The 27,923-nt window shown below is 42.8% G+C and overlaps 3 protein-coding genes across 4 annotated transcripts in view; 2 read left to right on the forward strand and 1 right to left on the reverse strand.

The window, feature by feature from the left end:
• The window catches only part of srpk2 (SRSF protein kinase 2), a 74,355-nt gene extending 69,960 nt beyond the window's left edge, over positions 1-4,395 (forward strand). Inside the window, exon 18 of the mRNA XM_041938692.1 lies at positions 1,420-4,395. Coding sequence (XP_041794626.1) covers positions 1,420-1,604 — 185 coding nt within the window. The 3' untranslated portion in view covers positions 1,605-4,395. The remainder of the gene's footprint in view (positions 1-1,419) is intronic.
• Positions 4,017-9,995, reverse strand: adck2 (aarF domain containing kinase 2). Of its 2 annotated transcripts, XM_041938151.1 has the most exons (9): positions 9,834-9,844; positions 8,738-9,623; positions 8,453-8,599; positions 8,162-8,290; positions 7,753-7,848; positions 7,321-7,599; positions 6,911-7,039; positions 6,100-6,153; positions 4,017-4,924 (listed from the first exon to the last, which is right to left on the reverse strand). In XM_041938151.1, the coding sequence occupies exons 2-9, from the start codon at positions 9,590-9,592 to the stop codon at positions 4,784-4,786; spliced, it is 1,830 nt and encodes a 609-aa protein (XP_041794085.1). In that variant the 5' UTR covers positions 9,593-9,623; positions 9,834-9,844; the 3' UTR covers positions 4,017-4,783. The 2 variants fall into 2 exon arrangements, with proteins under 2 accessions (XP_041794085.1, XP_041794084.1); XM_041938150.1 differs by having other exon boundaries at positions 8,738-9,995.
• Positions 9,996-14,068: 4,073 nt separating this feature from the next.
• The window catches only part of si:dkey-82f1.1 (DENN domain-containing protein 2A), a 36,663-nt gene continuing 22,808 nt past the window's right edge, over positions 14,069-27,923 (forward strand). The window contains exon 1 of the mRNA XM_041938275.1: positions 14,069-14,436. The gene's annotated coding sequence lies outside the window, so the exon portion shown is untranslated. The remainder of the gene's footprint in view (positions 14,437-27,923) is intronic.

Raw genomic sequence — 27,923 nt, forward strand, 5'->3', positions numbered from 1 at the left:
GGAATCGAGCCATGCAGATAGGTTTGGTTACACTTATATTAGATATTTTAAGGGATTTTTGTTTGTGTGTGCAAACCATTGAAAAACTTACATTTGGAAACAGCAGCATCTTTTTTTTTTTTTAAACGGTGTCTCGGTTACTCTTAGGGGGTGATGCATTGATACCCAAAGAATAGATACTACAGTACTATCAATACTACCTTCAATAGGATTGATTCTGAAGGAAAATTATGTTTTATGTAAGATTATGTTCTTCATGCTGATATGCATATTGCAATAATGTGCATATGTGCATGTATAGCAATCGCTGTTTTAGTTTAGAGAAATCACAAAATAAACATTTTTGTATGTATTATTATTATCATTATTATTATTATTGTTTTTAAGTGATTAAGAGAGAAAAGTAAAAATGCCCACTGTTTGGCCAGTCAGAATGTAGGTGATGAAAATGTTGTCAGTAGTCTATGAATGACGCATTCGCCTCTTACTCTTACTTCCATACATGATAGCACATTAGCTGCTTTTAACAATAAAAAGTATTGGTGCTGATACCTGTAACTCTGGCTGTGGCATTATTTGAAACTGGATCGGAGCAAAGATTTGTGGTATCTCCCACCCCTTCTGTGGACCGTCTGCACACTTCACGTGGTTCCACAGTCTTCAGTGGAACCACGCTCTACAAAAGAAATAGTCCCTGGGAACACTGCTCACTGTGTGATCTGTGGATTAATCTGAACAACAGGGATGACACTGTTTCTGGAAAAAGATGTCGCTGTTGAGTTTTCTTAATTTTTCAGCGCCGCGAACAGCATGAATTAGATTTTGTTCAACTCTACTGCACTGGAGTAAAACAAAGACTATCTGCATGGCTAGATATCAATGATAAACGTGGTGTTTATTCCATATGAAAAACAACAACAACAATGCATTAATCGGTCTTATACTTTCCAACTTCCCTGCCCTGTCTGCAGCACTCAGCCCTAAGCCCATTTGTTCCTATGGATGATCTAAATCTTTAAAAATGGGTAACTAATATATATACAAGCTATTTTCAAAAACAGCTGGGAATTATTAGTTTTTGACAAACAAGAGTGAATAATTGATTGTTGGAGACTATTCTCAGCTATGTCTTAATAGACATTTGGTGAGTATGGTGGAATTAACAGCAGCAGACAGTGTTTGTGGAATGTCTCATAATAAACCACAGTGCCCATGTTCATTATAATGAAGGGAAATGTCTGTCATGGTGTGGCTTGTGGATTGCATTTGTGGAAAATTTGAAAAAAGCTGAATATCACCAGACCGCTCCTTTAAGTAAGAAAAGATGTTGTGATTTGGGTGAACTGACACTTTAAACTTTGCCGCTGTCTTTCCTCCCATCATTCTATCATTGAGTCTGCTCCCTATCGCCCCCTGCAGGTGAGCTGCGGCACATCACCAAGCTGAAGCCGTGGTCCCTGTTTGACGTGCTGGTGGAGAAGTATGGCTGGGCGCACGAAGACGCCGGCCACTTCACCCACTTCCTTCTGCCCATGCTGGAGATGGTGCCTGAGAAGAGGGCCTCGGCCGGCGAATGCCTCAACCACCCCTGGATCAACTCGTAGCCACAATCGCTGATCGGAAGCCCTCCTCCCCTCGTCCCCCAACAGTTAGCCCAAACATCCCCCCCTGTGGCAGCATGTGGAACAACACCATGGAGAGAAGCTGGAGACAAACTGAGTTGGAGCAGATGAGAAAGACTTAATCTTTCCCGCCCTAACCCACACATCCATTACATGCTTATCTGAGTAGGCTTCAGTCCCGCACAAGCACCTCATCTTTTCCCAGATGGAATGTAAAGACAAGGTAATGGAGATAACATGACATAGTAGCTGTGTCTTCCAAGACATCTCCCAAAAAGAATCAGATAGTTGGAAGATGGATGCTGCTCACGCCGTAAATGGGAAAAGTCACGCTCTGCCTGAAACAGATGTGCTTTCTTCTTCTCTTCTGCCGTCAAGATGTCAGCCGGTCTCTTCCATCTAATCTCCTTCTGATTCTCAGTTTGAACTTGTTTGGATCCAGTCATGGGCCACTGACAGCTGCTGATCTCCTCAATGACGTGAAAGAAAAGTCAACAGGAAGCCCCATCGCAGTGCCGACGGCCCAGAGCTCCATCTGCCATGACCTTTACATAGCCAGGGCCTCAAAGACAGACGAGTGTGTGTGTGTGTTGTTGTGGGTGAGAATGAGCCCATGTGCCTGTGCTCAAGATCCGCCTGCACAGACCCCTCCCCTCTCTTTCCAGCCCAGTTGCCCCACCTTCCCTCCCTTCACCCTGCCTTGGAAGAAGCACCCACATCAGACTAAAAGTTTACACCCTGATTTCTTCCACCAATCCAATCCCAAAAAGCCTGTCTTACCTTTTATTGTGAGACAAACAGGTAAGACGGCCCCCCAGATGAGCTGCGTGCTCCTACCGGGGGCCACCTCAGAGAACTGGAGGGCAGCCAGTCCTCCAGGGGGCACCACACTGACAGTTGCCACTCTGACAGAGATAGAAAAAGTGCGGGATGAGCAAAAAAACAAAACAAAAATACAATCAATTTAACACGGAGGAGGACTGCTTGGTCTTTAAAGACTGTTTTTAAAATGCATGGAGGGACTGATGGATCAGCATGAACGGACATGACAAACGGACGATTGATGCGTTCTTTTATTTGTGCATTTCTCTGGTTTCTTTCCTGTTTCATCACCTTACTTGGACATTCTGTTAAAAAGAATTATGTTAGGAAATTTTGGTGCCCCTCTGAGGAAAATAACTACATTACAACCCCTTCTTCTCTAGCTTTTGACATTCCTAAATCTTGGTCCATCATTCCTGACTTTGATTCCCAAGAACAATTCTGTTGAGTCCTGCTGTGGCACGTTTACCTGATCTGATTGGTACTATTCCCTTTTTTTCCCCTATAGAGGAACCTTTTGATCCCTGAGCTTCTCCAGAAAGGGGATGGTCAAATGGAGGTTGCACTTGTCTTTGTAGATGTCCTTCAGGGATTTGAAATCTTTGTACATAGAACTGAGATGTTGCAACGCAGATGAGCGACCGTGGACAAAGTTTCAACACACAAGCATCATTCCAAAAAGTTGTTGGCATATCTTGACTTCCTCTGATTCAGTGCGGGAGTTTGGGCCGCCATAGCTCCGGCCCTGGAGGAATGTTCAGACTGAACTGTGCCACCTGGTGGCTGAACGAGAGTACTGCATCACCACACACTGCTGCTGCTCTCAGTGCCAACGCTCCAAGACGTTCCACTATATCTCTCCACTTAATCTCTATTTCTCTGTCACACACACACACACAGACACACAGACACACACACAGAAAAAACTCGCATCATCACAATTAGTCCAGTTGCCTATTTTTCGCAATAAATGAAAAAAGATGAGTATAAGTAAATGGTGAGATATTTTTAAAAACTATTTAATTCATTAAAAAAAAAGAGGAAAAAAAAAAGAAAACAACTTTTCTCTGGTTGTTGTGACCGTGACAGAATCTCGTCTTATAATGAGGTGATTGTGTTTGTCTATTAGAGATGTTTTTATTTCTTTTGTCATTATTAATTATTAATTATTATTATTGAAAGTTTTTTTACACAGTTGTCACCTCTCCCCTCCCTCCTTACTTGAACAGTGCTGCTCTGTCTGGGCTCTTGATGGTGATTAAAAAAGAAAAAAGAAAATCAACAGTTTTGCAATAAAAGGGTACGTGATGAGTTTTTTTGCACCAAAACCTCCTGATCTCACTCTTTCAGCCATGCTGACTGTTCTTCCTGATGACATTGACAGAATCGCGTCTCTTGTCTGTGTTTTTCATCGACAGATTTAATAAAATTGTAAATTAATGGATCCCGTGCCCCTGATGTAGTGAATTGTCTGCTTTGAAGCTGCGTCAGTCACCCTCACTAAAAGGGTCAGAAGACTTACGACTGGTCACGACAGGCAAGAAAGGAATGACAAAGATCAGTTAGCATAGATTCCCTTTTATTGATATGTATCATCCATACAAGTGTTGCCACTGTTATAATGGGACGTTAAAAGACATGGGTCAGTTGTAAGTACAATTAGGCTTCTATACAGACAAATATAACAGCACATTGTGATTCACACCAAAGCAAATATGTCCATTAGACAACATTATCTAAGATGCAAGAAAAGATGGAGTAATAAAAGACATCCTGAGATCAATATTAGTCATTAAAAAGTAAAAAATATGCTTTTAAGTATCAATTAGGGATTTTCTTTTCTATCATAAATCACTACAAATGGTCTCTGATGCCATCTGTGTGTGTCTGCCAATGCGTCTGACTCCATCAGCACTCAATAAACAAGTGGTGCCTCATGTAAAACGCATATGCTCTTGTTCATTAGGCTCGCTTAGAGGTGCCTTGAAGTGGATTTCGGTGGGTGGAATTCTTGTACTACAACCAGACACTAGATGACACAATTCAAGAGTGTATGTAAGAGGATGTAACAGTGATGAAAGGTGGGGGAAGCTCCACCAATGTAAAATTCAATGAGGTATTTATGGCAGCAGCGCTGCTAAAATGTCGTGATGAGCCAGTGTTCTTGTGAGCCACAGTGGAAGCTTGCATTAAGCAAGCCTGAGGACCACCCATCACCATGGCATCAGGAGGATACAGTATACACATGTGCTGTATCTATGGATATGCTGTATGTAGAGCTTAATACCTGTGTGAGCATTGTGCAGGTGCCCCTATGTGTGTGTGTGTGTGTGTGTGTGTTAAATCTGTGAGGCACAGTTCTTCAGCAGTAGGGGTTTAACCAAATCCAGGATGTCCAAGTTTGGATCGAGAGACCTGCCCAGGCCCTCCAGCACCATGACGGCAAACACAATGGAGGCGAAATTACTCTCCAGCTTCACCTAGAAAAACAATTGGTAACGCGGTCAGTAAGCGGTTGCATTATGGTGCTCCCTGGTATGTTGGTGGTTCAAACCGTTTGACAGTTTAGTGTAAAACTAGGCTTAAACACGCACTGTTGCTACTGTGAGGTTATAGCTCAACAATCTGCTTTTTGCATCAGCGTTATCATATTTTGATTGTTTCAGCGACTTTTGTTGTCTTTTAATAAGCTTTTACACTTTTAACCAGGAGGTTGCATTCTGGTCTGTTTCCTATATACAACAGATTCAAAGACCTTGAAGTATAGGTTTTTAAATGATTCCATAACTTCCCAGGGACACATGTAATTTTTAATCCTGTTTTTCTTTTACTTGAAAAGGTATTAACCAGTGACCTCTGCAAAGCAGTAGCCTCATTAGCTAGACGTTCATAGTAGCAACATGAAGACCACAATGATTTAATCTTAATTTCTTCCATCTGTAAATACAACTAATTCCAAAACGTTGGGACGCTGTGTAAAGTGTAGATATGAACAGAATGCAATCATTTGCAAATGAGCTGTGTTCACTGACAGCTGTTTTACAAAGTGTTCCTGAGCTCATGTCGTAACATCCTTTATACAGTCATGTGTTCACAAACTGTTTAACCTCGCTCCATCCTCGTTTGTGAACGACTGAGCCTTTCCAGGATGCCCCTTTCATACCCAATCATGACACTATCACCTGTCACCAATCAACCTGTTTACCTGTGGAATGTTCCAAACAGGTGTTTTTGGATCATTCCACAACTCTCCCAGTCTTTTGTTGCTCCTGTCCCAACTTGTTTGAAATGTGTTGCTGCATCAAATCCAGAATAAGCAGATATTTATAAAAATCAATGAAGTTGATTCGGTCAAACATTACATATATTGTCTTTGTACTGTTTTCAATTCATATATGTCAAAAACGATTAGCAAATGATCACATTCTGTTTTAATCATGTTTGACACAGCATCCAAAATTTTTGGAATCAGGGTTGTACAACGTGCTGCAAGCAAAACCTCGTACTTTCCTTTTTATGTATTTTTACCACAGCAATAGCAGTGAAACTGTGTTGTCGCCTGTCAGATAAATGTCAGATAAAACTTAAGCAACAAAGAGTCTTGTTCAGATTAGTGTTTGTTCACCCTAATGACTGTAACCTCCTGATATTTTACCTTGTGTTTGATGAGTAGACCAAAGACTCTAGAGAGCAAGTCACCTACTTGGACCTAGAAACACAACAAAAACCCAGTCAACAAAACACATCAACAGTAATCAGTAACTGTTATCTCTTAAAGGAACTGATCACTTTGACCAACCAATAAGTTAATTTGAATAGTCAGATATCTTCTGCAGATGGATTGTTGCTGACCAAAATGCCTCTTAGTTTATTTGTAAAGGACAAATACTGAGAAACACTGACAGTTGCAGAAGAGTCTGACATATACGTGTTTATGGTCAAAGCTAATTTCCAACACCAGTCCCTTGACTTGAGGAGTAACTGTGTTACACGGGTGGTTTGGTTAACTTTCCTCTTTGAACCAAAGTTCCTATTACCCTCTAAACCCATGTAAAAGTTACCTCAGTAGAGACCAGACTTTACAAAGCAGTGTAAACCGAGAAGAGAAGAGAGAACTGCACAGAGGCAAATTCGTTTAATTGCATGCAAGTTTCCATTCTACACATGAACAATGAAAACAGAGCATCAAGCAAAAAGAATAAAAGCAAACAGAGCTTATTAAATTATAATAGAGCACTGAAGGAGCACACGATGCAAGCCAGAACCGGAAGAAAATGGATATTAAACCATGCTGTATTACTGCATTAATCACAGAACGATGGCGAAATTCAATTTCTTTTCTAATGTCCTCTGCAGCTGAACATAGTAACATAATAACCATGACCATCATCGCAGCAATCATCATGCAGGCCTGCATCAGAAACACAATTATGACACAATGAGAAAGCACAAATCTACGTAAGTACCTTTCCCAGAGAGAAGGTGTTGCTGAGGGCACGGTCCACCAGCTGGGCCATCTCCTTCTTAAACTGTGGCACGTCTTGGCACTCATTGGCCCGAGCGTGATGAAGGATCAGCTCTGCCACTCGCTCACCCTGAAGACAGAAAATCAAAACCACACCGACAGTTAGTCTAAGCGGGAGGTTTTCTCTGACAGATTGCTTTCCTCTCATGTTTGCTATTTTTTTAATCTAAGAAGCATTTTCAAAGAGTTTGAGGGTGAGCAGAACAGCTGTGGAAAGGTTTCAAATTTATAAATGTGTAAGACAAGTTTTAAAATGTTCTACATTCCTATAAGCACAATGTGCAGTGCTTTTTATCCACTTGGCTATCCTACTGCCACAGTTCAGCATGCGTGTACGCTTTCCTTAATTACCTGACGCAGAACCACAGCCGTGAAGACAGCCTTCAAGTTGGCAAGATCATAGTTGCTGAGCTGGGCTACGATGCCAGCGTCCAGCAGCACCAACTGGAGGGGGCACGGGTCTGGCCTGACGCTGACCACCACTGTATCCCACAAGTCAGTGAGGGTGGTCTTACCATGGGCCGCCCCTGAGATACCAATACTGTCAGCGTGGTCAGGAAGAGGTCCCAAACACTGGACCAGAATGTTCCCGGGATGGAGATCCCCATGCACAAAGTTGTCCACAAATACCTGGAATACACAATAGAAATATGAAGATAAATGTGACATAATCACATCTTCTTTCACACAGAGCGCACACAAACCAGTGCAGAAATAGACAGGGAGATATTCACAAACATGGAGTGAAATATGTCCAGATATCCAGCAGGTGACATATCTCACCATCTTCAGCATTGTGTCTATTCCCATCCTGGCTATTCTCTGCTTCACCTTCTGAGGAACGTCGGAGCTCAGGTAGGTGGATATGGGCTCGCTCTCCTGAACAAAAAGGTTGAATTAAAACTGAACAATGTTGGGTGCGTTCATGATATGAATTCAACCAGATTAACTCCATATTGCCGAGAAATCACAGACACTGTGTCACATAGGTTTCTAAAGTTTATAAAGACACTCCCACCCATCCATCCATCTTCTTCCGCTTATCCAAAGCCGGGTCGCTGGGGCAGCAGTCTAAGCAGGGATGCCCAGACTTCCCTCTTCCCAGACACTTCCTCCAGCTCATATGTGCTCAGTCTACTTCTCAATCATTCAATCAGTGTTTTCCACATATTTTAAATCCTTCTGTACTCACTTCAAAAGTCTCCACTAAAATTGTCCTGGTGACGAAAGGTCGTAAGGGTGTTGGGAACTTGACATAATCCACGTTGCGGAAATTATTCTGGAAACGCTCGATGTTCTCAGCCTCAAAGCGCAGATCAATCTGAAATAAAAGCTCCATCAGATAACTGAAACGATCAGACTCTTCCAGCTTCTCTTCTGCGAGGTTGTTTCTTTTCATCCTACACTGTGGCCTCAATATAAGACATTAACTGATCACCGCAAAACAACTTTTGAAATGGTTTTAAAGTCTGAGTATTCCTACCTGTTTGGTCATGAGCTTCTCAAACTCCTCAACAACCTCATACAGACTGAGCCATTTGAATCCAGGCAGGCAATGCAGGAGCCAACTGCCCGCTTTCATCAGCAGAAGGTCCATCTCCACCTGCCTCCTGATGCCTGGATGGATCACCTGTAATACACCAGAAACCACTGATAAACATCTGCTGACAAGCTAAATAAAATGCCTGCGCACTGACAAGTGGGGCATAATTCAGTATTTTTCAGTTTCCTGATCAACCATCCTGCAACACGAACATGCTACACTCACCTTGATAGCCACAGGTATCAGATGCCCCTTCTCTGCACTGCTCTCCTCACAGCCCTCCTCCTCCCTCCTCCCCATCCAGAGCTTCCACAGGGAGCTGGCCACTCCTCCCAGACCAGGGATCTCCCAAGCTTCCAGCAAGTCTTCTTTCTCCATCTCGTCCACCAGCGACTGGAAGGCTGGGTCCTCCACCTGGTCCGCCCTTGCCCAGCCTCTGTACACCTGGGCCACGCATCCCGACCCCACAGGCTCTTTGCTCTCAAACTTTAAAACCCTCCTCCAGCCCTCCCCGAAAGCCCTCCGGAGACACAGCTTGGTGTGGGCCCAGGAGTGGGGGCGTACTTTTCTGTGGAGCATGGAGAAGCGTTCACAGAACTCCTGAGGAAAGATGTCCCGCCTGGTGCTGGCCCACTGACCCAGCTTGATGAAAGTGGGCCCAGATGTTTCAGTCACCCACAGGAGGGCGTCCAACCAGCAAGACGCGCAGCGAGTGGACATCAGAGCCAAGGGGGAGAGGAGGAGAAGGGGGCCAAACTTGAGGAGCAGCACCAATGCACGAAGGGTGAGGCGGAGGAGAAATACAACTTTGTGCACTTGGACTTTGGCTAGAGACTTTCTCTCAGCGGTTCGGGATGGAAGAATTGCTTCCTGACATTTGGCCGTACAGGGTGATGCACTGACTGCACCCAAACATAGCAGTGTAACCCTGGGTATCTGGGTTAAAATCTGCCCTCTTTTAAGAAAATATGTCCGCGAGGTCTGGATGAGTCTGGTTCTGGTGAAGGAGCCGGCTTTCTGGAAAGTGTACCTCAGGTTGAGGAGGACTGCTCTTGCTCCAAAGGCCAACATGGTCATCATCCCAAATCGCTGTTAGCTCAGCCACATGTATCTGTCTTGTACAAAATTCCCTTCTGCGAAATCATCAATAAAGAATGACTCCAAACTCGGAATAATCTGTGACATCCACGCAAACACCCACAAATCTATAGCGGGGATTCCGCTTTAAAAGAAATAGGCAACCTGGATTGATGCGACATTAAACTAGCTAAAAGATTATTTACCTACTTTACACCAAATTCATGTCGTTACTTTAACTTACAGTCCGTGGCAGTCACCGTAGTTTCCTCTCAGCGGGAGGAAACAGGATTGCCTCTTTCAGCTGTCGACAAATGAGATATTTCATGGTTCAACTGGCGTTACTGTAGCAGCCAAAAATTTCATCCATTTCTATTCAAAACAGAACAACCATGAAAACATTGGTGATAACGGCCGCTTTACATCCGGGTATGACGCATCTCCTACGAGGTCACATGACTTTGTCTTAAAGGCACGCGGTCTTAAGAAAAAATTAAACAGAAAAAGAAAATCCCCAACAAAGACGTGTTTCCGTGATTGTTTGTGCATTTTTAGCTTGCACATGGAGGTGTTTATCAGTCTTATTTCGGCGTTGCTCTACAAAAAATAAATAGATAAATAGCTAAACCAAACATGCTAACCGGTTTTCTCAAGTTAACTGGATGAGAAGACCAACTGCCGGAGCTCGTGACAGTTGGATTCACGGTGTGTTATACCTTAACTACAACTACAACTAAACACTACTTTATAAAGAATACTTTTTCCAAATAAATGCCGAGACGTCAACTGCCCTACAGATGGAGACATATTACACATTATTCTGAGTGCTCGTTCCGTTTAGCTACGTCTTCCCTTCCTTTTTCCTACTACCAAAAGGAAACATGGAAATAAAGGAAGGAAAGAAGGATACAGAAGTGAGAATAACACGTGAGGCAGCTGTTTGCTTATAAACCTTTTCCATAGCAGGCATTTTGACTTAAAATGGGAGGAAAAGCACAGGTGGAGCTACTAACATTAACAAAGTGTCTATGGATGCCTTTGCAGTGAGCCACATGTAGAAAACCATTAATAAACGGAATACAGCCTTGATTTATGTTATTAAAAGCACTTCCTGCGTTAACATGTGAAAATGTTCGCCCTGAAAAGGTCTTTTTTATGTAAAAAAAATATACTTTATTACAATTAAAATGTGCCTACCACCAAAAGTTTATGATGCTATAAAATAAAACAAAAGCTGAAGTTCTTTTCATATCTCAATTTGGAAGTGCAGACCTCAGCAACTTAGTAAGCGACCAAACTTTTTTATATATCACTTTTCAAAACAGATGTGCTTCACAGGACAAAGTAAGAGGATGAGGTAGCAAACAGTTGTAAACAAATGTGTTTTAAGATGCTGAATATACTAATGTGAGACTATTTCAGAAGTCGAGGATCTCGAACTCAAAGCAACAACTCAAGGTAGATCTGCAACTAATGATTGTTTTCATTAGTTGCATCAGTTTTTCCCTCGATCTCGATTAATTGTTAAATCATAGCTTCCTAATGCCCAATACAACATTTTTTAAACAGCTTATAGTATCTGACCATCATACAAAAAACCAAAGATGATTCAATTTACTGTCAATAAGATTAAAAAAAAGCAGTATCTCCCATTTTAGAAGCTGTGACATGAGAAATGTTTGGCAATTTTCTTTAAAAATGTAGTAAACAATCAAGTGACTCTCAAAAAAGTTAATTAATTCAATTAATTTTCTATCTGTTGACTTGTTGATTTTTTTTTATTAAGTGTTTGAGGTCCAACAGGTGCAACAAAATGAAGACAACTAAGAAATGTGGGGAATAAGGACATACAGTACAAAGCCTGTAAAGTTGCAGGACCTTTCATGTAAGCTGGACAAAAGAGTTTGCAATATGGGTCTGGGCATTAATGGATATGGCATTGAAAAGTACTTCCTGATAGGATATGCTGCGTTTTCCTGAACAAAGTTCCAAAGAGATGACTTAAGAGATGCTGTATTTATTATTCAGCATTGGTATGGCTGGCAAAATCTGTTTCTGTTTCATAAAGCAAAGGAGTAGGCAGGGAACAAAACACGCCTTGGCTTTGATGTCATTGTCATTTCCTCTGCTTCATCCAAAGGTCCCGCAAACAGCCTGCTATGCACTATCAAGGACTGAGAACTTGTCTCAGCTATGTTCCCAGTCACGGTGTGAGTCCCCTGGACAGTGGCTTCAGCGCGGTCCCAGGATCCCAGCTGTAGGCCTGATAGAGGACTCTGCAACACAATAAGGTGGGATAAACGCCGAACAGATGTTACTAGCCCCCACCTCCCACCCTGTTCCCCTCACAGCTATTGACGGACAAGGCAGGCTTTTTAGATCTCTCTTGCATTTCAAAGGCGAGGTCAGGGTTTTGGCTCAGAGGTCAGCAGGATAGTTGCTCTGCTGAGGTGATGCTGTTAGACATTTTATGAAGGCTGCTCAGTGACATGACTGTAGGAATGCAGCTGAGGCTTCTGTACATACATTTGTATAGAAATACTGGTAGCTGTGGAGTACATCTGAAGGGTAAAATGCAATCACGGGGCAACTCTGTTGAATAATCATGTGTGCACATATAGCTGTACATCTGTCTATATTCTTCTGCTTGTGTATGCAGTTGTGTATCTGTTAGTGGTGGAAAGTAAGTAAGTACAGTTGTTATAGAGTAAAATGTCAAACAATGTATAAAGTAGTTGCTATATCAACAAGGCTACACTACAACATTAAAATGCTGCTTACATGTTACAATCCAAATAATTCTATAATGATATTTTTTTCCTTTATCTGATAATGCTAAAGTACATTTACTGAAGTAAAGTTTTTAATATATAGGACTTTTATTTTCACACACCTCTTGTTGTTATTCTCGCTGTTGTTAGTTAACCACAGGTATCTCCGCATATATTGGATGTGAATTTTATATAACATTTAACTCTATAGTTCCCAATTACCAATTGAATGTCCTGTTTAAAGCTAAAATACGAGTGAAATAAAACGTTTTCCCTTATCAAGTTTCATGAGCAAATTCATAATCCAGTGTAATTTTCCTAGAAGAAACAGTTTGTAAAGATTGGAAATGTATCTTGTACATTCAACCATGCCTTCACAAACTGCCACAGAGTTGAACCAGCCAGCTTCTTAAACTGAATACATCTGGCTTAACTAAGGTACAGTAGGATTAATTTCATGGCTATTGTATCGAATCGCATTCAATAGGCATTCATGATATTTTGTCCATTCCCATTTGGTCTGCATTTAACACTGATTAGTTTCTTGATTAATAATTTTGTCTATGGAATGTCAGAAAATATTGAAAAATGTGAATCCTAACATTGCTCCAAAAGTCCAAAATCCACAACATCCAGTTTACAATCACACAATGTAAAGAAAAGAGGCAAAGCCTTACAAGTGACAAAGTGGAATAGGGGATTTTTGGCATATTTGCCTGACAAATGAGCTCTAACCAAACAATTATTGAAGTAGTTGCTGGTTATAATCTGTTGATCGACTCGTCTATTAATGGACTAATTCCTCCATTTCTTTTCTCCATCTTTACACCAAACGGGAATTTCTAAGTGCCTTCAATTAGCTACGTCTCAGTGAATTTGTGTGGCATTTTCAACAGGAAGATTAAAGGCTTTGAAAACTGTTTCTCTGTAAAAAAAACATTTATAATAATGGACTTGGCAAAGAGGGCCTGTGGGGTTGAACAGGTTAATTATTAATCACACTGGTCATCAGTATGCCAGCCTTGTTTCCTGCTCTCTCACTTTTTTTTACCACTTTTTCCACAGGGCCATTGAGTTACTCTGCAGGCCTGATGGTGAGCTGGACTCCCCAGTTTGTATTGTCTCACTGAGCAGAGGTCAGCAGTAATCAACCCAAACACTGCCAAAACCATTTTCTGTTTGAGAACACTTAGTTTTACCACACACAACATTCAGCACGTACTATTTGTGCCACTACACTGCTTATAGCTGTTGTTGTTGCCGCTGTTGACTGACACATGTGAACCAGTAAACAAAGTCTTGCAGAGATAAAATAGATGAACATGTTGTCCCCTCATTTAGAGCGAAGAGGGGCCCTTGGTCTTCTTTAATTGGCTCCCGGAGGAGGCTTTATTTATGTATTCAGTTGTGCTCAGCTTTGCCCCTTCCTGCTCCATTCCTCTTTTTTTTTTTTTTTTTTTTTTTGAGCAGGACACTCGGTTTCCCCGGCAACTAGGGCTCCAATCACCCAGCCAGCTGCAGATTAGTTCAGCGGTGGGGGGTTTAGGTGGATGGGAGGGGGTGTGGAGGGGGATGATGATGGAAAATGGAGAGGGAGGAGAGAGAGAAGGAGGGAGGGGGGTGGCATGAGGGAAGGAGGGGTGGGAAAAGTTTGAGAAGGGGAGAGAGAAAGAGAAGGAGCTAGCGTCATTGAGAGATAGGAGCCCGAGTGACTGAGTGTGTTTGAGAGCTGAGAGAGGAGAAAGAAGCTGTAAACATTTTAGCCCAGAGGCTGGATGGGAGGAGGGATCTCCCTGATTTTGTGCCTCTTTCAAACTTTTTGTGCGCTTGGAACTGCACTCTGTGTCTTTCTCTGTGTGTATATGTGGGAGGTACAGGCAGGGGCTATGCAGAGTGAGAGAAGTCGGAGGCAGGGGTAGGGGTGCACAAGCCGTGGAAGAGAGAGAGGGGAAAAAAGGCAAACTACTCTGAAGGAAAGGAACCATGCAAGTGGATGCTGTCTTCTGCGGGGTCAGGTTACGCAAAATGAGAAACTACTCCAAGAGCACTTCATCAGGGCTCACCCAGCTCAGAGAGGTAATGTGAAGAGTTAATCTGTGTGTGACAGTGTGTGTGTTTGCATGCTTTTTTTCTCATACTTTTTTAAAACAACCCTCTCAAAAACAAAGCCATTAAATTTGTGACAAAAACTGGGATTTATTTCTACGCAGCACATTGAGCACATTATGATTGAGCTGATATATGTTTTAATCATTAAGAGCGATGAATCAGCTGAAGTGATCTGCTCAGTCTGAAAATCATTTATATTGCTGGAGGATCCATCTTCATGCATGTGCATTTATGTAGCCTTCTCATATATTCTCTGCAGTGTAAATGTGCTGACCTAGAATGTGTCAGCATGCATGTGTGCGTCCATCCACAGAACGTACATATGTGCTCGTTAAAAGCAGTATGAATGGTAAATGTTAGCATGTGGTTTTATCTGTGTTTATTTGAGCCGTATTTCATTCTGGACTGCTGTGGCTCCAGTTTAAGTTTTGCCTGAGTGTTGCTCAAGTACTCATTCTCAAACTGTCTGCACCAAGTCCATTACTGCTGCCCACAAGAGGCTCGTTTGAAGCTCACTGGAGTGTCTGAGCACACGTGAGCACACACATGCACATCTACTCAAGGGCTGTCAGCTCTCATCTGCTTATTAAATGGAAACAAAGTGTAGATAGATGGTTCGGTGACCATTTGGGTAACAGTCAGACTGTATACTCTAACCATCACATTCCAAACCGGCTTTTTGAGGGGGAGAGAGAGAAAAGAGGAGAGGCTAAGTGAGATGAGCATTCTTCACTGTGAACAAAGGCACCTCTTCATGCAGAGTCCCAGTGCCTGTATGGTTGTGAGGAGGCAGGGAGGGGTGGAGACCTCCCCTGGGAGGACAGAGGAGTTCAGGTGGCTCCGAAAAGTCATCTTTTCATGGTCTAGTAACAACAATTTGTTTGGAGATTTCTGACCAGGCATTATTGAAACTGTATGGTTGGGTTTTCATTTAACCGCCTTCTGCCTTGTTGCCTTGAAAATACTCTGATGCACAGGAAGTGATGCATTTTGAATTTCCTGGAGTAGCAATATAGGAGTATATAGATAAACTGGACAATTAGCACAAGCAGTGACAGCCGCGGTTGCTAAATATACACGGAAAACTTTTCAACCCAGCACTTTTTCAACAGATGTATGAAACAGGAGTGAGCACTTAATAACAAAGACACCACAAAAATGTAAAAAGCTCAATTACTGTTTCAATGTAGCTTACTGTAAGAAGTTGATATGCTTCAGGCGTAATAAAAAGGATAGTGATTCAAATCAACCAAACCACCATGTGGAGCTTTCATTGTAAACAAACACAAGTTTGTTTATTTTTCTCAGCAGAATGCACCATTAAGACCTACCAAACATCTTGAATGGATTTTCTACCTCATAAAACATTTTTTTCAATCTTTGGAAATATTGTGCAACCAAGTGCCGTAGGGTTCACTCACTGCCATCAACTGACCAAATTTGGAATTGCAGGAAACAGGGATGACTTTTACCATACCTTTCTCAACCCTTTCCTTCAATACACATGACTAGTTTTTCAGGTAAACACCTGTTTTATTTACCAATGGGCAAGTTAATGTACAGGCCTGACTAGCAACTGATGTGGTGTTTTCCAGCTGAGCTTGAAATGTCCACAGAGTACTGCCCTCTGCAACCAGAGGAAACATGCAATATGTCATGCATTTGCTTGTGGCATGCATGTACAATGTAGAACTTGTGATGCCAGCAATATAGAGCCCTTTTCATCAAAATATCACTCTACAGTGCCACTAGTGGTCAAAAACTTCACAGGACACCTTTAAGTTTGATGCACATCATGCATCTGTGTGCCTGTGTGTTGTGACTAACCATATCACTCCATGCAAGATAGCATATGCTCTGTTGCATGTCATACCACAGTGCAAGAAGAATTTCTGCTGTGTCCTATAAGCACTGACCCTTAAGAGATGGTTATCAATCAGCCAACATAATCCATCTCAGCAGCTTCCTCAGGGCTTTTAGTTCAGCCTGCTGGGCAATCATTAAACCCAAGAGCAAGAGCAATATGCTTGATTGTAATAGCAGCTGAAGTGTTCTTTGATTTGGGACAACTTTCTGTACTGCCTCTTACATTCCGTGTTATTTTCATATTGGCATAAATGAACAGCTTCAGCAGGTTAGTAGGAGTTTTACTGACCACAAATCAACATTCCTCTGCTCTCCTGTTTCTGTCTGTCCTGAGGTTGTATTTACTCAACTGGGTAAGGTTGAGAGTTTATTGAATTGAGACTGGCTGACTCTCAGGTCCTGTGAAGAGAAGGTTTATAGAGTTGGAGATAAAGAGACAGGGACTGTCTGTCTGCTAGTCAGCAAGGCTATAATAAGTGGGCTGCGATCTTGTAAAGGGGCTCTGCTATGGAGCCATTGTGTGTGCTGCTTGTGTGTGTGTATGTGCCTGTTACCAGTGTTACTATCACACACACAGTGGTCTGTCAGATAGGGTCAGTTGTTTACATTCTGAGTCGGGGCCAGAGGGTAACTGTCTGCATCACTGCTGTGCAAAACAGTGTTCACTGTGGTGGAAAAGAGGGCATTTGTGACCTTGTGTCCATCACTCAGAATATTCAAACTGTTAATGCCTCAGTCTTCCCCTCTGAGTGATCCGTTTCACTCTCAGACGGATACTCTCTCATTCTCAGGGCATTTTCTCTAATTGCATATTTTCCTCTGTTTCTTTTCTTTCTTTCACACCAAAGAACTGACACACTCATATCCATGGCATTCTCACTCAGTGCCCATCTATCTTTTCACTCTCTCTGACTCATGATTTTTCACATAGACTCACTTAAACATAAACACATCTTGGCATATCAACACATGCAACACATGAGGTCTTAGACCTACCCGGTGGAGGTTGGTGGAATTTATTAGTAGTATGCATGCTTTGTAAGGGGAAAAAAAAGTAATGAAAATTGAAACACCAGATGTTTAGTATCGTGACAAGGCTGTCATCTCTCACAACTGAGTCAGCGTGTTACTTTTTTCTTGGAAGCACGCTGAAGTGGAGAAGCTGGTGATGATTGGTATGAGTCACTGGAGTGCAAATTCATCCAGGAAAACAGTGTTTAGCTTCACATTGACAGCATGGGCTCGATTTACAAGACAGTTAACTATTACATGCCTGTTTCACATACAGACACGTTTCAGATTTACTTTTTACAAACATCGTACTGTAGGAGTGTGGCTGTGTATATGTGTTTATAGGCACGTTTATGAGTATGCATATGTAGCTTATGTGTGTTCATATAGAGAAGTCTTTATACATGTTGTTAGTGGGTTGAAAATGAATTGCATATGCATTTTTGCTTGGTGTGTGTGTGCGCGTGTGTATTGGTGAATGCAGCCCGTGACGTCTGTCTTTTCCTGCTCAGAAAAGTGACAGCAGGACTTTAGGAGGTTACAGCCTGCCCACCCCTCCTCTTGCAGGAACTGGCTTTTGACAGGCACTCTGCAGGGCGGCCTGCAACTTAAAGACCCCACCGGGCCAGTCCCCTGCTGTCCCCGAGCTGCTGTTGTTGCCACGGTGACACGCTCTCTGAAAGAATGTGTCCTGTGGTGATGGTAAAAGAATTCCCCTTGTTTCAAAGATATGGTGGGGGGGTATTGTCTGTGATGTTGGTAGATGGCCATGGGTTTAGTCACGATCAAAAACAACCCCCCCCCCCCCACATACACATACGCAGATGCATGGATAATGCAGACCATTTTAGACACCCATAACCTTGTAAGAGCCAAACCAACACAAAACATACATGCATGGATAATGCATACCATCACACTGGAGACTGGAGGCATTTATCCAGTTGGCAGCTGGCCATCGTTTTTTCATTAGATGCACCCTTAACCCCGACACACACATATATGCACACACTCTTTCTCTCACAGCCTGTCGCTTGCAAGCTGTTGCTCTGTCTGGCAGTTTCATTCTGCTAAGTGTCTTGAGTTGTATTAAAACAAAATCAGACCATGGCATGAGAAAGAAATAGCTGCTGCAACTCTAATTTGGACATTCAACAGGTCATGGCAGGTTGAATCCCTGTCCTGCTGCGTTGTTTACACAGACTACAGAATGTGACGCTCTAGCAGAGTTCAGTCTGGAGAGAGGGGCAAAGACGGAGGCAGCTACAGTTTGATGGCAGGGGGTTAGATGTGGGCTGGGAGAATCAGCCCAACAAACCAATGCTGATGACATGCAGATGAAAAGCACGCAAAAACCCAGTGTTTCCAGCTTGGTTTGGCTTTGCAGCCTGTGCCCACTGGCAGCATGTGGCAGTGGCATAGGCCTGAACACACACACACACACACACACACACACACACACACTCCAGAACACACACAAGCACATGCAGGAAAACAGGCACAGACAGACTCAAACACAGACATTGAAATATAGACCAGAACATGCACAGACACATGTTACAAACACATGCCCGCATATACTCACATCAACTCACATGCTGTACTCGCAGATGAACATGCATTTAACATTTGCTTAAAATCCCTAACTTGGAAAAAGAACTCGTATGTGAGGGAGGCTGCCGTCTGGTTTGGAATGTGTCCATCTGGGTTCAAAGTGCGACTCTAATGTGGCTATACAGCTCATTGATTTTGGCTTGGGTTGCTATGTTGTAATATGCATTCCAAGCAAAATGGGAAAAGGTTACTGCATGCTATATCATTCTGGTTATGTGCAGCGTATGTCTGTGAGAGCAGTTACCTTCAAATCATTTAAGGAGTTCCAGTCGACTTCTTTTCTCCTATTCTTTTCTCCTCTCCTCTCCTCTCCTCTTCTTCTTTCTCTTGCAGCCATGGCTAAGAATGAGAAGAATGTTGTTTACCTATCAATTTAGGGATAGACTCTATAATGAGAATTAAAACAATGTCTGGAGGTTCATCCAAGTGTAATAACTTAATGAGCAGATACTCCAGACACACGGCAGACACAGGGGAGCTTTGATCATACCAAATCATATCTAAACACTGTCTTGTTAAGTTCTAGACCTGGGAAAGTAGTAGTTATCTCTTTGTCTGTCTCCAGTGTAATGATGGTTACAATAATCTCATCCTTTATCATACTGCTATATAGTGTCAAGTTGTATCTACTGAGCCTACTTTCTATAGAATTAGAAAACTAAAGATTTTTGCTTAAATAATTTGTCTCCTTGTCATATTACTAATTATTTCTGATATAACACTGCAATAATTAATAAATTAGATCAACAGAGATATGGTTTGCTCTTTGTAGTAGTTTCAGAAATGCTAGGATTTGAGTGACTTTCTTTTGCTTCATTCCTTTGCATCATTATGATATAGATACTTTTTGGGTTTTAACTTAAAACATCTTGCTCTAGTAACTTGTTGCAGGGATTTCATTTTCAGACACTGAAACTGAATGAAAAAACCCTCTGGAATAAATTTACAGTAACTTTTTGTTGTTGGTTAAAATTTTTAACACCACATGAATGTACAACAACAACAGACATTAAATAGAGATACAAAAAACAAACAAATGAGATGCAGCTGCATGCACGACCTGCTCACTCATTGGTCTTTGCTAACTGCCTAACTTCAAACCTCAAAGCATATTTGCCATGCGTTGAGTACAATTTGTCCTGAGGTTCCTGAGGAGATGACACTGAAAACGCACACCCTCAGATTAGTTTAGTTTGGCTTGCTTCAGCAGTGCTAAACACCCCTCTTCATTTCACTCAGTTTCTTGTCCATTGGCGGTCTTGGCCCAGGCTTACAGTTGTCGGTCACGGGGTGTGTGGAGGTCAGAAACGTCGGCTCTGACTCTGACTCTGGAGTTTACAGTCCGGAAGAGAACTTTCCCAAGCTCTCGCCTTGCCCGGCTCCCTTGAGGATTGGCGGGTGAATTATAAAAATCTGTTTCTGTGCAGGCATGCAGAGGAGCAGGGGGAGCAGGGATGGGACTGGGGAGCTCTGGTGGGAATTCTCAAGCGGAACCCTTAAAATGTGAAGGGGGGAAAAACAGGAAGGAGAAGGAGAGGAGAGGATTTTGGCATTGGAGCTCAGCTCAGAGACTGTGGCTTGGAGGAGAAATTTGATCTGGAGCCCAGAGAATAATGGTAGTGTGCTGCAGAGGCCAGATTATTGTTGACAGGATCTGTAGGTCCACTCAATACTGCGCATTCACTGTGGCTAAGACTATTATAGAGAGGAAAGGTTTTATCATTAGGCTTCCCACATTGTGTGTCAGCACAATGTAATATCAGATAGCTGTTAATATTGTATTACTATAGAGAAGCTTTCTTTCCCCTGGGAATGATTGTGTACTCAATGACAAATCCTCATGAGTCTGTAACATCCAGGCCCTTTGGGTGTTGTTAACAGCAGACACAGGTATTATCTGAGGTGTAGGACATGCCATGTCTGTTTCCTGTGTTTAAAGGCATGGTGAAACAGATTACAGCAGTGATTGTAGATGACAGATGCTGTGTATGTCTATCACCTGGTGTTTTACCTGTGGCTGTTTATAAATTACCTCATCAATTGAAATGTATCACTGCCCGCCAAACAGCAAGGCTCCTTGCCAGGAAGAGCTCAGTGGATTCTTTTGTTTGGCAAGATTTCCTGTCAATGGCCTTACTTACCCTGTCAGTGATGAATTATGCTTGCTGCAACCGCAGTGCTCCAACCACAGGTGCTTCTACACCAAGGTCTTGTTTCGCACTGCCGGATAAGCCAATGATGTGTGCTAATTTGCCTTTGGAAGGAAGGCAGCTGAATACAGAAATACTTAAAGTGATAGCATACTTTTCAGAATCAGAATATTGTCCAAACAAATATATGGAAATTGATCTTGTACTCTAAGTCTAACCACTAGCTCGGTGAGGTCGTGCTAAGACATAGCAGTCCTTCAAGCTAAATGCGAAGGTCAGCATGCTAACATGCTCACGATGACAATGCAAATGCTCATGCTACAGCAGCCATAAGTGTATATATTAACCATCTTAGTTTAGTATGTAAGCATGCTAACAGTTTCTAAATAGCATTAAAGTGTGAGATGAAAAAAGTCATTACAACTCATCCCAAGGGCAGCATGAATGTCTGTACCACATGTCAGTAGACAAGGGGCGACGTATGCATGGGTAGAGTGCATCGATATTAATACTGCACATAGTTGGACATATTCCCAATATCATCCAAAGAGTGGAAAGCAACATATAGGCAAAAAGTGTGAAGCAGCTGCACTTTGTGTAACATCATCAATGTCATCAACACATCCACTCCCACCCACTTTTGTACTAAGAAGATGGCAAAGTAAAGCCCAGTTAATGTCCAGGCCAACTGATTTGGATATTTGTGTTCACACATACAGCTCGTCTTGGTAATGTCCGGATCACTTAAGCCTTTAGAACGTATCCTCAAGGAAAGTTGGAAATCTGTAGAAATTTACATAGCAATCCAGATATTTAAGTCCAGAACAAGTTGTGGATAGACTGAGCGACCCTGCTGCACAGCTTGCCAGTTATTGTGTAAAGCTGTGGTGACTGTCAGATTGTCTGTTTTGGAAAGTTACAACAATTGTCCCCCCTCCCCCAATTCCACAGTTCAAAATGTGGTTTTTAGATGCTGTTAGACGATCTAACAAGAGTATTCGAAGCACACTGAGGCCATTGGCATCCCAGAGTCTTACAATGTTGGCTGAAGCTGGACTAGTGTTTCGCTGCAAATGTTCCCAATTGTGGATTTTGGGATTTCACAGAGGCAGTGTTAGATGGGGTTGTGTAGGCCATAGTGAGAGCTGTTTGAAAGTGGGCCCTGGGATGAGCTGGCATGGCCGTTGGTCTGTGGAGCCAGCGGAGTAATTGGGAGCAGACTAGAGATGAGTCAGGGGCTCTGCTGATGGGAGCTTTCTGTGTGTGGGGAGGAGGGGCTGACATGTCTGTGGGAGGGAGGTGAAGGACAGATGCTCCGCTCCGCATGGAGTAACATGACACCCTCTCCCAGATGGGGGGATAGAAAGAGATTTGTTTGCTCTGCCTCCAAGACAGATTCATCCACCTCCTTCACTTCTTTTTCTCTTCTCATTGTGTCCATTTCTCAGGTTTAAAGGCTTCCCCTGTCTTCATTGTGTTACTTAAGATGTCTTTGTCTTTGTTGGTGATAGGTAAAGGCAATTATATAGATGGAAGAATTCATTTATTATCCAGTTTTTCACAGGCCAGTCCAGGTAAGAAAAAAAAAAAAAAAAAAAACTCGTATGCATTTTAAAGTTTCATCAAATCTTTCCAGTCTGCTGAATTTTCCCTTTTTATCAGGCCAACAGTGTCAAAGTCTCCAAACCTTTATTTCTAGAAGGGCTTATCACTTTGAAGACTTTAGTGCATCATTAGCCTGCAAGCTGCACCATTTGCAGTCAGTGGAATGTGGAATGGAAGCCACAAACTCCAGAAGGAAAATCAGACCTTCCCCATTAAAAGCCTGTGGTTTAACTGTTACGGGATGGTCATTTGTAAACTCTGACAGGTGGAGCAAGTGAGAAGGACTTTTGGAAGGATTTTGCTGAGTTTGTGTGGAGCTTTCCTTCCGCTTGCTGCCATTTTGACCTTGTGGTAGTCAGAGTTGTCCCATTTATCAACACTGAACTCAAGTTCTTACTGTACGGGGTGAATTCCGCAGTTCTGCAAAAGCCTGATGACTTCATTTCAGGAGACACAGGAGGCCAGTCTCTCTCCCACTTCCTGCATGGCACATAATGCTTCCTGTTTGTGAGCACAAACATAAACAAGAAAATAACTATTCATTTCATGCATAAGATGCCTCCTAAATGGTGTCGCGTTTTGTCCCTTGGTTGGGCCTGTGTACCATAATTACATCCATAGTGGCTTTCTCTGTGGTCCCAATTATAATTAAGGTTTGTTTATACATTTTCTGAGGTAATATTTTGGCCCATTCTTCCAACTCTCAGGGGGTCAGGCTGTAGACACCCAAGCCGTCAGGAGTCTCAGTTATAAACGTCAACCACAATAACAAGAAATGTGGCGTTAGAAATACAACAATGGAGACTTCTGTTATATTTAGAGTGGATTGATAAGCAACAAACATGCAGGGAGAAATTAATTGTTTGTGGTATCCCCCGTCAGTTCCTGTCTGGTCCTGTGGCTAACCCAGTTTCAATACTGTCTCGCGTCCATCCTCTCATAACAATGGAGGGAGCAGAGGGAGAAGTGGAGGGGCAAGAGGACACAGCACAGCAGGGCCTGAGGTCTATCAATAGGTTGGGACAGGACACTGGGCAGTAGGATGGCTTGTACATGCACTCTGTGTGTGTGTGTGGGTGTGTGGGTGTGCGTGTGTTTGTGTGTGTGTGTGTGTGTGCGTGTGTTTGTGTGTGTGTGTGTCTTTTACCCCGAAAGGCCAAATGCTGATAGGCATCTTTACCACTGTACATCATACAACACAGATCCCTGTGGTCTGTGGTCAGATACAGAACGGAAAGATAAGGAAAGCCAGTTGATTGAAAAGTAATCTGTGTGATAGAATGAGAAAACAGAGAGACGAAGATGAGAGAGAGGCAAACATGACACGCATCAAAAAAGGATTCGATGACTGTGCGGCTTCCAGGCTTGTAACGCGCTTTCTGGCTGTCATTCGCATGCATGTGCAGATACACTCATAGATATTAGGCGCACAGTCATAGAGTTGGCCTGTTTGGCTCATGTCCAAGGCCTTGCTATGAAGTCAGCTTGGGAAAGCAGCAGGGGCCCTGAACAGGACACAGAGACAGAAACAGAGAGAGAAAAAGAGAGAGGGAGACTGCGGAGCCCAGATAAAATTCCTTTGTTTATTTGCCCGACCCTCTCCTTCCCTCCCCCTTTCCATACATCCCTTCCTTCACCATCAACCCTTCCTTTTCTACTTCTTCAGGAACCAGGCAAAACCCTGTCAACCTGCCTACCAGGTCAAGGCAGCGTGTCAGTCATTGTGAAATCCCCATATGGCTCAAACCAAGCAGCTCATGTCAGATCTGGCAACCCCGCAGTGCTTGAAACAAATTGGCCATACATGAATAATCTGTGCCCCAGATCTGCAGAAGGTAAGACGTGGTACAGTTGACTATGAAAGAGAAGGAGAAGCTAAGGATTAAAAACCAGTCCCTCTTCGTCCTTCCCTTCTATCCTCTGCTCCCTCCTCCATCATCCTTTTGTCCCGGCATTGGGGATGAAAGTGAGAGACTGAAAGGGAGAAATAAAAGAGTGAAGGACGGGGAGGAAAAAAAGCAGCCAAGTTTATCAGAAAGAGCTGGCTAAACGTGCAGTGGTGCGTTAAATTGATTGCAGGCAAGGCTTTGGCACACGCTGCAGTGAGCCACATCTTGAAGGGGATAGGGTCCTCAACTCAGCGTGGGTGCAGAAAGAAAAAGAAGAAAATAAATCTCAATTTTTTCTTTGCAGTATATAATTCCCATTCTAAGATATCGTGTTCTCTCCTTGTCCCAGTTTTACGTCAAACCTCACTCATGAGGATGACATGTTGTTTATGGGCTGCCTCTTTTTGCTTATTTCGTGTGACTCCATGTCCTGATAACTGTGAAATGCGGCGTGGGCTGTGAGCGACTTTGCCCTTTTTAGGTATTTTGAAATGACAGAGAAAAGGAGAACAGTTTGGGGAAGAACAAGCAAGGGATGGTGATGTCATGATGTTGGCTGTTTCTGCAGGGCTGGACAGAGGGACAGAGGGATAGAGGGGAGGATGAAATCTTTATGAGAAGCAGCTGTTGGGGAGAGGCAGGCAGGCAGGCAGGCCTCCAGAGCACTGAAGCTGCAGCCAGCCCACAGCTCGCTGACAACAACTCAGAGGCCTGATTAAGCTAGCTACTAAAACACTGACAGCACCACCTGCATACAGTGCGATAAAGCTAATTCAACTCCAACAGCAGAACGCTGCCTGCAAGTTAACACTTGGAGATAATATTTGGAGCTTAACAAGCACAAACACTTACAGTGCCACTGTCTGAGTCAATATTGTCTGCACTTGCATTGCATTGCACTGTCAAGAGTGTTAGAGAGAGACATTTTACAATAGGAATCTTAGAACAGGTCCTGATAACAGGCCTGTTCTAAGCCAACTCATCAGTGACACAGCATCATTGTGGAAAAGCTGGTATGTGTGTGTGTGTGTGTTTGTCATCACGTTGCCATTGAATGAGTCTGGGCTGATTCTTTCATCTACTGTTGTGAATGCAACATACAGCAGTTCAGGATGAGAAAACCAGTTACTCCAAGAGTCATTCATGAGATGAATGTGTGCTGCTGAGTAATCTGTGTGCTGGCGAACATACTGTACACAAGGGTGGCGCATCTTTGTGAATCAGGGATTCATTCACTCCATGAAGAGACCGAGGTCTAATAGTGTTTAGTTTATACATGGTGCCAGATGTGTGGAGTTTGATGTTAATGTAGTGACCTGCTCTATTGAGAAGGGCCCAATTTGTAGACCTGACATCTGGGGACCTCTGTGAGCCATTGGGAAAAGAAAATAGGGTCTGACCATTCATAATCATCCAAGTAGCTCTGTAGGCTGAAATGAGACCTAATTCTAGATATTTCAAGTCTTTGAAAAAAACAGTCTTCTATTCTACCTTAGCAGTTTTCCAATATTTTGTCTTCCTCCAGCGTTCTCTGGTTTTGCATCTCTTTTTTCATTCTTTATACATTATTTTCTGTCACAAATGAGTGCTTTCAGGAGACTGTACATGTGTGCCATCATCATCTTTCTACGCCCCACCCCCCCACCCCCCATTAGCACACACACAAGTGGTCGCTGGTCTACCTGGGGTCCGAGCAAAACAACAATGTAGAGGCAACAATAAAAGTCACATAGTGTCAACAAAAGCACAATACAGGCCAAATACAAAGATCAGAAAACATGTGAACCAACTTTTCACATGAAAACTGCAGGCAGTAGCAACCTACAGTGGAAACAAAAACATAATGGTCACATACTCACTTCACCAAATTAATAACATAATAAACAAAAACAAACAAAAAGGTTCCAAAAACAGCAGCAACTGAATAACATCTCATCAGCTTCAGTGACTTTGTAACTACGTTCTGTTTTGAATCTGTCTGAAGTTTGCTGGGAGCATATTCCAGGCAGAGGAACCTCTATAAACAACAGTCTCATCATGCAGGTGATTCATGGACTTGCTACGACCAGATGACCAGTACTCACTTGACGCTCATATACCCATGACAAAACCAGTATATGCTAGCTTATCACCGAAGAAGTGTGCTGTACCATTCCATGTAGCAGTCTGCTGGAACAACAGAAGGCTTGATTTCACTGTAGCCTCCACAGTTTGCCTAGATAGCCTGTAGTACGGAAAGAACAATTAGGAGCTAATGTGGCAGCTCTGTTGTGTACAGTTTAATATTATTACGTCTTGTCCCAGTCTTCTTCACCCAGTTATCAAATGTGCCACTGTACAGACCATACAGGCAACAGGCATTGCATGGTCTCTCTAGTGCAAAGTTTGCCCCACTTGTGGTAAAAATACCAAAGCTGTCTCTGGACAGTATCATACTTGCTCACACACATAAACTCCCCTTGATTCCCACTATCCATTTTCCACTCTGCTGTACATTTTTAGAATAGGTGATGCTAGTAGATAACTGAGATCCTATTTATTACAGCAACACAACACCATGCTTCAACCATTAAGCCCAAACAAACAACAACATCCATGTCCCAGTAGAATATGTGAGTGCATGTTTAAAAGAATCCTCCATGGCCAGATACCCAGTGTCCATCCGCTGATAAAAATCTCCTGCAGGGTTTGTTATGCAACTGATGCTTGGCTCTGATGCCCTGCCTCTGACCTCAACTGCTGCTATCTCTGTCTAGTAAAGGCTTTAAGGCATTTAGGATTGTGTGCTGTTCACTGCGCACCAGTCCTTTTTTATCTTAGGCCAGGACTGGAGGTTGTCCTGTATGAAATATATCTGTGTAATGGTTTTTATCTGAAGGTCATTAGATAAATGAGATAAAACCAACAGTACAGTCAACAGGTGGTTCTGGCAATAAAAAGTAAAAAAAAAAATTTAAAAAATCATCAACCGTTGTGCAGGACTTCTCAAAATGTAAAGGTATATCAAATATCTCTGAAATGTCATGAGTTATTTTGATTGTAATACACTTTCCGCTCCCATCTTCTCCACCCAGCAGTCGTCCACACAGCTGCTGATGAACAATACCACTTCCTCTGCTGCGGCGTCCACAGCCTGTCACACCTCGCAGGGCTAAGGCCGAAGGGGGCAGTTTCCCGTGATGTTTTTATTGGCCTCAGCAGATGGCTTCCCTCAGCCTCTGCATTGTTATGGCGGCCATCTTGCTCTGGGGGTCAGGGTTAACAATAGTTGCCAGTAGCTGTGGTTGACAAAAGCCTTCACGGCTCCCAAAAAGAGTTT

This window comes from Chelmon rostratus, chromosome 6 (genome assembly GCF_017976325.1).
Source record: "Chelmon rostratus isolate fCheRos1 chromosome 6, fCheRos1.pri, whole genome shotgun sequence".
NCBI classification, from domain to species: Eukaryota; Metazoa; Chordata; class Actinopteri; order Chaetodontiformes; family Chaetodontidae; genus Chelmon; species Chelmon rostratus.

What these genes read in the sequence shown, in the direction of transcription:
- adck2 (XM_041938150.1), bottom strand. Translation starts at nt 9,592, where the DNA reads ATGATGACCATGTTGGCCTTTGGAGCAAGAGCAGTCCTCCTCAACCTG. An exon ending in TGATACCTGTGGCTATCAAG is followed by an intron (nt 8,600 to 8,737) that starts GTGAGTGTAGCA and finishes GGTGTATTACAG; the next exon opens with GTGATCCATCCAGGCATCAG. An exon ending in TAGACACAATGCTGAAGATG is followed by an intron (nt 7,600 to 7,752) that starts GTGAGATATGTC and finishes TGTGTATTCCAG; the next exon opens with GTATTTGTGGACAACTTTGT.